Here is a 13660-nt window from a genome sequence, read left to right on the forward strand (position 1 = left end):
GCTAATTGTAGCGCATATTATATTGTGTTGTATTTGTTTTAAAATAATACATTTAAAGAAACTTTAGTACAGTACTAAGGTTTGAAATGTGTATTTGTAAATAAATATTAACAATATTATACGGTTAGTTGCAAATGCAAGATTGACTTATCATATCTGCAGCACTAGAAGGCAAAGAAAGAAAGAAAGAAAAACTTACCGTGAATACTGCAGATTCTTTCAAGGCATCAGATTCTGGTAAAGACCCAAGACGGAAAATGACCTACAAATAATTATTTCTGTCTTCACACGTATTTTATGCACACTAAATAAATAATGCATTGTAATTAGTTGGGGATTAATATTTTAATTATTCAGAAATATTAAAATTAAGGATTAATAGTTAAATTAAATTAATATAAAAGGCACGCTTCTCAAGGATTCTTTTGTCCATCAAGCTTAATTTTATTTTGATTCGTATTGAATTCTTGCACTATTTAACTTTCGTCTCTTTTCTGCAATCTTACAGTAGTTTAAACAAGGAAACATACAATCAATTAAAGAAAAAGAAGGAACACATCGAGGACGGCAGTGCAGCAATACTTCTCCTACCTTTGGAGGTTGGTAGAAGCAAAGTTAAGTAAAGGCTTATAGTAATGGAAAGAACAAATGGAAAAAATCAGTAATTGTATATCTTTTATATATATTCATGTAATAATAGTTAGTTGCGATTTATGGGTAGTAACTACAGTAGCTAGAACAATTGATGAAAAGTCTATTGGCAAACTATTAATAAGGGAGAAGTATCAAAAGTACAGGCACATCTTGGGTATGTGTAAAGAGTGATTAAAGAAGGCAAAATTTCGACAAAAATTTAGATGATACTGCAAAAATATAACATCAAGGTTACAGAAGTTCCTTCTAAATCTGTAGAAAAATACACAACAAATTTTAAAGCATTTCTTACTGATCCTCAACAAAGTGGTGGCGTTTATCGGGTTAAATGTCAATGTGACAACATACACCCTGTTTCAAAAGGAATATACGTATTACGAATAATTATTTTGTCCAAACTATCGATCGTTGCGCCTCGGCTCGGCTCGAAACAAATACATAGTCTAGTTTATATTAATAGCCGCTAGATGTCAGTTGTCTTCTGTTTTGCTTGGTAACCGTCATATGTTTAAAATGGCTACTCCGCAGCAGAAATCATTTTGTGTTCTCGAGTTTCCGTGATTTCAGTGCAAAGACGTTTCAGGTTGAGGTACCAAATTGATCCTCCGAATGGGTGGAACATTCGCAGATGGTATCGACAGTTTGTAGATACAGGATGTGTATGTAAAGGAAAGAGTTCTGGCCGCCCTCATGTTCCTGAAGAAAATGTTGCACGAATTCAAACTGCTTTCCAACGTTGTCCGTCTAAATCAACTCGTCGTGTCAGTCGGAAGTTACAAGTGCCGACAACAACAATTTGGCGTGTTTTGAGACGTCGGTTGGTTATAAAGTCGTATAAGTTACAGCTGTTACAAGCTCTGCGTCCTGATGACAAACGCAAACGTGTGGCATTTTGTAACGAGATTCTGGATGCTATTGACAATGATAACACTTTTGCACATCCATCGTGTTCAGTGATGAAGCAACTTTCCCCGTTAGTGGTCAGGCAAACAAACAAAATGTTCGAATTTGGGGCCTACAGAACTCACATGCAGTCATTGAACATGTACCAGATTCACCCAAAGTCAATGTGTTTTGTGCGATATCCCGATCATCTGTTTATGGCCCATTCGTCTTTAATGGAAACACGGTTAACAGTCAGCAGTATCTCGCTATGTTACAAAACTGGTTGTTTCCTAGGCTGCACGAAGACAACTTCATTTTTCAACAAGACGGGGCATCCCCTCACTGGAGTCGCCAAATGCGTGAATATCTGAATGAAACTCTACCGAACCGTTGGATTGGTCGTCAAGGAGCTGGCGACTTAGCATGTCTCAACGGTCACCGGATTTGGCACCCTGTGACTTCTTCCTGTGGGGTTTCGTTAAAGACAACGTTTATGTACCACCACTCCCACAGAACCTGGAAGAGTTGAAGAACCAGATCCGTACTGCCATAACATCAGTGACGCAGGACATGCTTGCCCGAGTATGGGAGGAATTTGAGTATCGATGTGATATGGTTCGTGTCGCTGATGGAGGACATATTGAACATCTGTAATTTGAACTTGAGAGGTTCGTAAATATGTGTGTAAGATTTCATATTCGTATGCCTTAAAATTTAATAAATATATGCATTCGAAATACGTATATTCTTTTTGTAACAGGGTGTATATATAGGTCAAACAAAAAGGAATATTTGCACCAGAATGGCTGAGCACATTCGCACATCGAAATCGAGTAGCTTACAACAGTTTTCCAGATTGGTAGCGTATCTTAAAGACAATAACCATAGCTTTGCTAATTCATGTTTGATAGAGAAAGCAAAAACAATAACTGAATGAAAAATTAAAAGGAGCCTATTACAATCATAAAGAGAAACCTACATTCAATTTAGATAAAGGAGACTTATATAAGATTCGGAGCAGTCTGTATTTCCGCCGTCTGGAAGGTAAAGAAAAAACAGTGAACAACAGTAAACAGTGACAAGTGAGTGACCATTATCATGTATTCATTTTTGATAAGAAGACTTGCAGTTCCCATATTTTAAATTCTTTTAACCATTTTTTTACCTTCCACATTTCTGCCCCATGTTTTAAATCCTCTTCGAATTGTTTCTAGGCTGAAGATGGCAACAAGATTTTTTTTCCGAAAGTGTTACTTAGAATTTTTTTTTCGGTGAACATTAGCCTTTTGTTTACATTTATTTCTAATGACAAAGAAGTTTTATGACCTTATGGTGTTATTAGGGTCAAGTAAGAACAATATATCTAGCACTGAAAAATATCGTTATAAGCAATAAGATATTTTTAACATCCACGTCACAGATGAAGAGCCAACCGTTAAGCAATATCACCATTACACTACAACGTCAATGAAAGTATGTTTTATTGTTCTTCAGTGATTTTTCATTTCCTCTTTAAGACTTTATGTCATTGATTTTCTTCTACATTAATAATGAAGACCAAAATATCACGGGGGAGCCGAAAATTAGGCAGTGAAAAGATTTTACATGAATATAACAACAACAACTTAATAGTTTTAGGTAACTGATTGTTGTGATTGACTGACTTTCTTCAATGATTTTATACAATTTTATTCTGATACATTGGTAGCTGCCTTACGTTTTACAAAGTCTAATTCTGAGAACATTCAGGTTTTCTATTAGTCTTATATTGTAACTATGTATATTATTTCTAACATTAAAAATACACCTTATCCTTAATATGTAATTGGTGATTGAATATAATAAAACAGCAAGGAGATTTCTTTGATATATCAATTTTTTTTTCACTTAGAGATCGTTTTACAAGTGAAGTTATCTTTCAGTATAGGTCTTGAGTGTAGAAATAGCGTGAAAAATTGGTAACACTTGTTTTCTAAAACATATTAATTGACTTATATGTATAAACTGTGTAATGACTTGTATGTATATGTATAATTTATAACATTATCAATGCGTATTGTAGTTGATCTATCAAAGTGTATAGAAGTAATATAAAATATTTTTGTTGGTTAAAATGCCCTATTGTTGCAATTACCTAGATACAATATGCAACTTTTGTTTTGTTGTAGTTCAATATAAATTTATTGTTCTAACATAAATTAATGAAGGAGATCAAGATGGCGTCCAAGTAGCTAAGTATTAGAGAGCTTTGCTCTCATTTTTTTATTTCTATTTTACTTTTAATCAATTTTTACTTTAGACCAATTATAGTTTAATACAAATATAATAATATTTAGTACACTTTAATTATGTTTGGCGCCGCTTATTCTCCTCCAATACAGGTTCAATAGTGAAAAGCAAGTCTATTTATAACCGGCCATTCGTCCACATTGGATGAGTCACTTTTTTTAAAATCAATTTCACAAGATAACAATTTATAGCAATATGCCGACTTGGCTTACTTAAGCTGTGACTTCTAATAATTATTATTCCTTACAAGAAAACGAAAGCAGAACAGAACATAAATTGGTATCATTTAATGTTTCATTGTTATTGTATTTTGGTAATTCAAGTTTTTCTTTAACATTTATTAATATTGTATCATCTGCATACAACATAGATTTGCACGAAATGTAGCTGAATACGACGTTAATATAGATAAAGAAAAGACACTCCCAAGTTACTATTCATTATTACATATTTCTGCTTATTAATAATGACAATTTATAATTGATTTCTAAGGTATTATTTTATTATCAAACTTTTGCCTATGCGAAATTAAAGTTAGATAAATTTTGATTGAAGTAAATAAAACAGAAAGTATTGGGTTTGTTTTCCTTGTGGTAGGTGAGTGATTTAAATTATTCATTTTATAGAATTACTTCTTAGTTACGTTTCAAAATTGTGGTTTAGAAAAAAAATCTAATATAAATAAATGTAGAGAAAATATTACCACGTTGTGTAATAATTTATTGACAGTAAATATCAAACTTATATAATGTCGGCCCTCGTGGCCGTGCCTGCTAGCGCTATAGGCTAGTAACGAGAATCGCTTTTACCAAACATTGTTAGGATCATCAAGTCTAGGAGGCTTAGGTGGGCAGGTCATGTAGCTAGGATGGAAGAAAGTAGAAACGTTTTCAAAGTCTTGACTGGAAAATCAGCCGGAAAACGACCATTAGGAAGACCTAGGTGCAGATGGGAGGACAATATTAAGATGGATCTCGCAGAGATAGGAATACAAAGTAGAAACTGGATCCAGTTGGCTAAGGATAGAAGTCAGTGGAGAGCTTTTGTGAACGTGGCACTGAACCTCTGGGTTCCATCGGCGTCATGTAGCTAGGATTGAAGAAAGTAGAAACACTTTCAAAGTCTTGACTGGAAAACCAGCCGGAAAACGACCATTAGGAAGACCTAGGTGCAGATGGGAGGACAATATTAAGATGGATCTCGCAGAGACAGGAGTACAAAGTAGAAACTGGATCCAGTTGGCTAAGGATAGAAGTCAGTGGAGAGCTTTTGTGAACGCGGCACTGAACCTCTGAGTTCCATAGGCCATAGAGTTAGTTAGTTAGTTAATACAATGAGAAAACAGGAGAAGTCAACCGACTTTTTTAAAACCATACTCTAAACCATTTAAACCATAGCCTTAATAAAAGTAATATGGCCTACGTTCTATCCCAAGTAGGAACGCGAATATTTTTTCCATTCTACTCTAGTTTCAGCTGTAAAATGGATACCTGAGAAACTAGGGGAAGGGGTGGAGTTAAATGGGATAGAAAAATGGTGCTGAAGTACATGGAACATTCAGTGCACAAGGGAATCAAGTACACTTTTGGTCATTTTGCAGACATTTCATCTTTAATCTCTATCAGAAGCGCCTCTCAGAGCTTGAAAGATTCGTGTCCATACCTTGTAAATAACTCTTAAAATGTAAAACCCAGTGTTAAGTTTTCCATGTATCTAAGTGTACCGTACAAATTTCATGCCTCTTTTTTTTCCACAACTTTGTTAATTATACTTGTTTCCTTTGTGCTTTGGACGCCCCACATGCTGAAGCCTAGTGAATACGGAACTCTACTTTCACCCAGTCATTGTACTTCATATGACCTGTTCCGAATAAAGGCGTCCTGTACATTTACTTTTATTTATTATTTATTAGTGCACATATGACCTCATATTCAACATATAAATATATATTTCTTTCATTTTTTCTTCTCGTTTAAGCTTTCTGAGATTGTAAAACTAACATTTGAAAGGCTTATACAGAAACCAAAACAAGCAAATGAAAAAGTTAATATTCATTTAACTTAACAGGTACTACAGTAAACATTTAAAATTTGTCTTCGTGATTCATATTCAAGAGACTTCAATTATTTAAGAGTGTTTGTTTCAACATAAATAGTTTATCCTTATGTAGCTACGTCTTAAGTTTTGAAAATAAAACTTCGCCATTAGCAAATCCTAAGTAATGCCTATAATTATGTTATTTATACTCTATTAAGTAACTGAAATAGAAGTATCCTTCTAGTAATAGGACGCAAAGAACATATACTAATCAAAAACAAAGAACATATATTATGCACGTCAATAAACTTTGTTGCTTTCACTGTTGCAATTGCAAAACTGAAATCTTTCAGTTTTACGTCTCACGATTATGACATGTAAAGGAGACAGTGATGATAAAAATTGATGAAATGGTGAAGTGAAGAAAGTGGAAGGGAAACATAAAAACTCTGAACAAACCCCATGTACATGGGTGACCACAAAGCTCACATGGGTGACCTGGATGTTGCAATTGCAGTTTATAATTTCGGCTAGTACCGTAACCTTCTACGGATAAGATACAACCGCAATGGTGAATACAACAAGATTTGAAGACATTCACTGATATTTACCTTGATTTATTTGATAATGTACTATATTATCAAATAATGTTTATTACTTTAAGAATGGAATCACGGATATGACCAATGAAGCATTTTCTTTTGTCTTATTTATAGCTAGTAAGAACCAATGAAATTCAAAGAGTGATAATGTGCGACTGGAACGAGATTAGAACCCCGTCTAAGGCTTACCGTTTTTTTCTGTTAACTAACCACTTTGCTACTCGGTTAAATCTCTAGGTTAATCACATATACTTTTAGTCTTGAGACCAATGGTTAAAAGCAACATATTCTTTTAGAACAAAATTTTGAAATTTAAAGTTACTTGTAGCGCCAAATCAGCATTCTACATCCCTGTTAGTCTCAAAAAGAAAAAGATAGTTAGATTATATATTTAATTACTAGAAAAAATTGAACTCACGGATTTCTCTATTCTACTTACTACATGTTCTTCCTCAGTACTTGAACTTTCCTCGGGAATAGTTTCAGGAAAGGTAGTATCTTTGGGAGATGACAGCCAATTACTCTGAAATGAGGAAATGTTTTGAATCAAGATTAGAGATTTCTTTCAAAGTAATTTGGACACAATACGGTAATAAGAATATTTTCCCAATGCAATGGATGTAAGTTAAGTTAATTTGTATTTCAAATCAGTTTTATCTGACAGGCTCTTATGTTTAAAAAAAAAGTGTTATGTTTCTTACAACTTTTCATCTCGGACAAAATGATGTGGTAATGAAAGCCATCGTAACGCCACATGCATTGTATGAGTACGGAGAAAGTTTGAAATATGGAAATAAACGATGGTGACCTTCAGACAACTCTACTGTACTCTCAGATTTACATGTAGTGAATTATCTGCAAATGCGCATATACATATATAACTATGACAAATGAAAATCATGTAAGGAAAATTTACTCACAAAAATAATAAAAATTAGGAATTATCAGTTTATTTCTTATTTTCTCTAGGTATTTTTTCCCCACATAATTTTTATTTTATATTATCTCTTAATTTTTAATAGTTTATAATGTATTTATTTATTTTATTAAGTTATATTTTACAATTCTTAATCGTCTTTTCTTTTATACGTTTGATATTACTTTTGCTCATATGCAAATGAACCTAGATAGCAGCCCGCTACAAGGCACGCGTTCAAGCTAGTTGAAGGCTGAAGTAGAAACCATGAGGCATTGAATGCTAAAAGAATTAAGTTATCGTAACTTACTAACAAGGAGCAAGCAGTGTCGCAAATGGAAGAGATAAGAAAAAACGTCAACATCGAAAGTAGCCAAGAAAGTTGCCTTCATTAATAAGATGTTTATAAGTTCTCAGAAATAACTGCATCAAGGATACTATGAGAATAGCCTTGCATATCATGAGACTGGAACCGCTCTGAAGACAATTATCTTGCATTGTCCAAATGATGTTAGGGAGTGATTGCATAGTCGTTTGTCTTCGCTATCGATACATTGCGAGACATAATTGAGACGAATGGCCTACTTGCAGTCTAGATTTGAGTGTCTGTAACATCTTTTATTTGTGGACGTGTGAAAGGGTACTGAAAAAAGAAACAAACTCCAAAATGTAAATGAATGGCAGGTAACAATCTTCAATGCGCTCAGTAACGTCACACACACAATTTATAGTTGGGAGTTGCGAAAATATCAGTTCGTTTAAGACAATGCTGGGGCTTATGTGGACATTTAAATAAGCCAAACTAAGCCTCAAATAATAGTTTGTTGAATTTCAATAAAGCCAGTCAAGAAAGGAAAGAGTTACAATCATTTCGAATTAGAAAGTAACTTATGAGACACCCTGTAGGTAAGTGTCGATATTTTACAGAAAAAGATAAAAGACGAATAAAACAGTTTTAGTATTTCGATATCACAAGTTTATTGCCATGATGATAAAAGAAAATCTTGACAAATAAAAGTAAATGAGAGATGATTGGTGACATGAGAAAATAACAGGAAACAGGAAAGAAAAGAAAATAGATGATATAGATATATACCTCATCGTCTCCCCCTCTTCCTCCGACCGTTTCAGACAATGTAATGCTTGCTGATTGACTAGGTGAGCTTTCAGTTCCCAAACATCCTTCTTCACTGGAAGATTTCCCTGAAAAATAAAATAGTATTAATGTTAGCAACAGTAGTAATAGTCATTTGATACTGTAAATTTTAGAAAATTATTATGATGTTAGCTCTATTCCAATAAAAAAAAGCTAATATTAGAATTATAAAGTGAAAAATCAGGGAAAAATCACTAGAAAGCAAAAGGAATGTTCCATGTATTAGGATATACTAATTTACTATCTCTTTTTTCATGCTTTTTTAATTGTATAATTTCTATTATGTTAGTCAGCACACCGTATCGAAATTTATGTTATTTAAAATATTAAAAAAAAAAAAAAAAATTCAGGACTTCTAAAAGAAATTGAAGTAAAACAATGTACAAAATACTACAAGCAAGTGTTACTTGTATTCGGAAAGGTTCTGCCCTTAATACATTCCATTTTCAATTTATTAAAATAAATATGATTTTATTTGATTAATAATTATAGGTTTTCGTTTTTTATCCCAGCTTCCCTACGATTTCAGATGTAATCTTTTCTACCGTTCTATTATATACTACAAATATGATAAATTGTTGTTTATTACTGATATACATGGATCACTTGGAGGCCAAGTGGCCTAACTCCAAAAAATTGAAAAATGGATTAATGTTTTCATGCCTACCTATTTTATTTATTTACTTATTGCAAACAATAAATTATAAAACAATAAAGTACATAGTTATCATTTGTTTTAATCATAACAGAAATATGAATTGTTCATGGAATACTGAACTTCAAATTTCACTCCTAGAAGATTTCATTTTTGGAGTTAGGCAACTTAGTATCCAAGAGGTCCACATGGAGGACATGAAAATGAATCTTGGAAATTCGATAAGCTCAAATGGAGGTTTGGAAAATAATGGAAAACAGCATCATATGAGGCGTAAACAAACCAGACCAATTAACTTCATTTTTTTGCTGTTTTTTAGTTCTACACATTTTTGACTTGGAAAAGATACATTCTTTTCAGAGGCGAACTCGATTAACTCCATAGTTTAACAATTTGCCAATAGAATTCGTAAATATTCTGATCATTTTCATTTAAATACATTGTATCTAAGTTACTAAAATGCTCACTACTGGAAAATCTCGTTTGAAGGGGTTAATCGTTTTGGCATTTGAACGACTCATATGAAGGGTAAGGGGTAAAAACAAGGAATGTCCATGTGAATGCTTTAACGGGCGCTTTGTCCTATCTGTTGGTGACTCTTAATACTATTTCCAAGTGAACTTTGTGGTGGACAAACACCGTGTGCGTGGGTTTTCTCGGGGTTCTCCTGTTTCCTCCCACTTTCTTCATTTCACCATTTCACTCATTTCTCATAATCACCGTCTCCTTTAGCCTAACCGGCATAACCGTGGGACGTAAAACTTAAAGATTTCATTTCATTTCTTAATACTATTTGACTGTATATGCCATGCATGCGTAGATCTAGAAATATCCATGTAAAAAAGGCAAAAGATTTGACTAACTCTATTCTTTTTTACGTGGTTTTCAATATTAAAAAATGCCGTTTTCTCGAAAATGCACTTTTGTGGCATTTCTTCTTTTTTTTCCCAAACCATTCATATATTCTTTTCATTTATATGCATACGAAGTCTCTCACATTATTTATGTATACGAAGTCTTACACACTTCACTTAACAATTGACGTCATATTTTGTTGAATATCATCAATTGTTGTAAAGATACGTTATTTCTGTGAGTAGATTTGGCTTCTATATGAAATTTTCTTTAATTTGATGTATATTATTGTGTGAATATTATTGTATATTTGTGCATATTTAGGTAGAAATTTCTTTTAAATCCTTATAAAAGCGTGAAATTCCAAGGAGTTGCTATTATTTTTTCCATGACTGTATATGAGCTATTATCAGAAAAGTATGCTTTTGGTGTTACTTGCAAGTAATAGCGGAAATATGCTACAAAATAAACATATATACAAACATAAATATGATCGCAACTAGGACTAGTAAAAACTTTGGCCAATATGCTGCCATAGCACTTGTTACTTTAATTTATTAATGTTCACAAGCATTCACAAATTCTGATTTGTAACGTCTGTGCACTGTCAATGGGTTAAATTAAACCAATTTCGTTAATGTTTGAAAGAAAACTAAAAAACAGCATTATTTACTAGTAGCACGCAAAAGGTCGTATACGGGAACGGTGGATGGTAAAAAATGACGTAAACAATAGTTTAAAAGTTCTTGAGTGGTGCATATAACGATAATGTCAATACTTTAGCCTAATTTACCGTCTGGTGGAAAATACTTTACTAAAATGTAGGAACCAGAAGAAGAAGAAAAATACTTCTAGAACTTCTGTATTCCTTATTATATTACTTTCGTCTCTATGTCCAACTATATCAGTTTAAAATATGAAGCTTGAAAGTTAATAAAAATCTTACGTTACATTTTATTAAAATAATGTGTATTGTTGTCTTGTTAGTGTCGTAAAAGAAATGGTGAGTGTAAATTTTAGTGTCAATTTCATCTCAATAGATGGCGCATTGCTCGCATAGCATCAATTTTTATGCTAACAAAAGAAAAACGTTTCTGTCGATTTCTCAAACACTAACCATAAGAGTTTACCCTCAACCATGTCATTTTATTTAGCTCGATGAGATCTATCAGTTGATATTTGTCTATCTTTGGAACTTTTTCTTCTTCTGCTTATTTTGACTAATCTTACAATTCGCATCAGTATATTTATCTGCACACACTGTTATTCAAAATCTAGCTGACGAAGAGAGACATTTACAAAGAAACGTACAAGAGAAGGTTCAAAATTCGTATAAAGAGAAGGTTTCTGTCTACGCTGTTTCTTATTTATACAAGGAAACAAAAATTAAATTAAAAACTAAATAATAGTAATTTTTACTTACGTCCACCAAGGAAGACGTCTCCAAATTGAGCATGTGAATATTTTGATAACTTGCTCCATACTGCTCTTGGTTTTGGTTTGCAATGTGCAGTGAAACACGGGGTTTCTGGATGTCGAAATTCCCACATCGCCTGCCATAACTTCAAACCATTTTCTAATCGGAATGTTTGAAAATCAGACTCTTTCAAACGGTGACATAATGGTGCAAACAAATAAACAAACAACTGTAAGGAAAGATAAGTATATGTACATAAAACTTCTTATATTAATATTATTGGTTTTTGTTTATATAAATACAGCAATAGTCAAATTTTCAACTTTTGAATCACAATATACTTTTCTTCAGACAACAGATTTTTCATCATAAAAACTGTACCTGAGAGCATGAAGTGCATAAGTCACGAATCCTTGTTTTCCAGAAAACAGCAAAAACACTTACTTAAGCACTAAACACATATTGGACATACTACATTATATACTTGGTTAATTACGTCACCAATCCACACAACAAAATACAACCAGCCATTCGTTGCAGACTTCCGAAAGATATACAAAATTGTTTTTAATTCATTTTCACCAAAATTGGACTTACACACTTCATGTTCTCAGGTACAGAAAGTGAATTTATTATTTTTAAAACCAGAAATATAAATCGCTGAGCAAAGTAACGTTTATTTAAAAATAATAAATGTGTGACAGTTTCGCAAATATTTTCAGTTAGTTGGCAAAACTGTTACATGTTAATTATTTTTAAATAAACGTTGGTTTGCTCAGTTTGGATTTCTAGTTTAAATTATTTAAAATAGCAAAGCTAGTATGAACCAATTAGTTAATTTTTTTAAACATGAATAGATATGGCATACAAAGTTATAGAATTATCGAAGGTAGGTAAAAATATTGAAAAGTGAATTCTAGGAGTGCTTTGTCTTGTTTCGTTGAGTATTCTTTCTGAAGGCATGTTCTACCTCACCAAAGCAACTCTTTACTTTGCAACGAAATTTAAAGGCAGTGATTCAAGATCCATTAACACTACTTCTACAATGGAGGAAACAGATCAGAACATGAAGTTCCATAAAGCGTGATGTCCTAAGCAATGCGCACTGAGGATGACAACAATTTCGTTGAAGTGTACATGCGTCGAGGTTTTATATGGGTATTTTGGTGTGTAATTTCTTTTATTGCTATAATTGGGTTCTACCTCATTTATTTATTGTTGTTAGTAAATCTAAATTAATACAGCAGGAGGAATATGGTAATCAATTTCCTTCCTTGTATTTTAGAATGGAATGTGAATAATTGGAAATTTAGAAACTGAAATGGAGAGGTTAGGTTGATTTACTGGCAGTTTTTGCATCTCTTTGAGCATCAACGGTCAGACGTGTAGTCACAGTTTAAAGTGGAATCCAAACCACCATAATGCATTTAATTTCTAAGCTCTGCTATTGGGAATCGAATCCGAGACGCTGTACACCAAAGGTGCGTGTATTAGTCACTACCTTTTCAACCACTACCTTTCGACTACTAGGAATTTAAAACTATAAATTCTACTAGGAGTCTAAAACTATACCCTTTTAGAGCGATATAAGCTAGGATTTTATTGTTATCTCGCACTATAAGATGATTACTTTTTGCAGGTGCAGTATCTTAACATTCATGCTCTAGTTATATACAACTTGCCTAAGATACGAACTCCAGGATTTTCAATCAAGTTTATTATATACAGCATATACTGTACTATGAAAGTACAATGTCATAGATTTATTTACCTATTGTTACAACTGAACGTGTACAGAATTTACATTCACACAAACATCAAAACAAAACTCTAGCTTACATCTTTCTCTCGGGTGAATATATCCGTGCAAATTCCTTTCGGTTAGTATTATTATATGGTGGGATATATGGGAACTCAAATTTTGTTTAAAAAATACACTAAATTTTTTCTATACCCCCAAAAGAAAAGTCGTTGTAGTATTGGGGTAGCATAGAGACTAAACAATGGGATCTGATCTGCCTTCTGATCCCCTGATTAACTTTTAATTTTAAGGTTTTAGGATTTCAGTAGTTTTATTATAGATTTCCTCGAATTTACTCATGCTTAGAATCTCTTATCGGCGTTGTGGAATTTATCCCACAATATTTTGTATCTAAAAATTTATAACTTCACTTAATCATCATCACTTACGACA

At 32.9% G+C, this 13660-nt stretch overlaps 1 protein-coding gene across 1 annotated transcript in view; it reads right to left on the reverse strand.

The window, feature by feature from the left end:
- Positions 1-13660, reverse strand: part of unc80 (unc80, NALCN channel complex subunit) — a gene marked incomplete in the record, with an annotated part of 366946 nt that overhangs the window by 239438 nt on the left and 113848 nt on the right. Inside the window, 4 exon segments of the mRNA XM_081749034.1 lie at positions 200-262; positions 6907-6990; positions 8480-8586; positions 11473-11695. Coding sequence (XP_081605160.1) covers positions 200-262; positions 6907-6990; positions 8480-8586; positions 11473-11695 — 477 coding nt within the window.

This window comes from Thermobia domestica, chromosome 2 (genome assembly GCF_964235325.1).
Source record: "Thermobia domestica chromosome 2, izTheDome1.hap1.1, whole genome shotgun sequence".
Taxonomy (NCBI): domain Eukaryota; kingdom Metazoa; phylum Arthropoda; class Insecta; order Zygentoma; family Lepismatidae; genus Thermobia; species Thermobia domestica.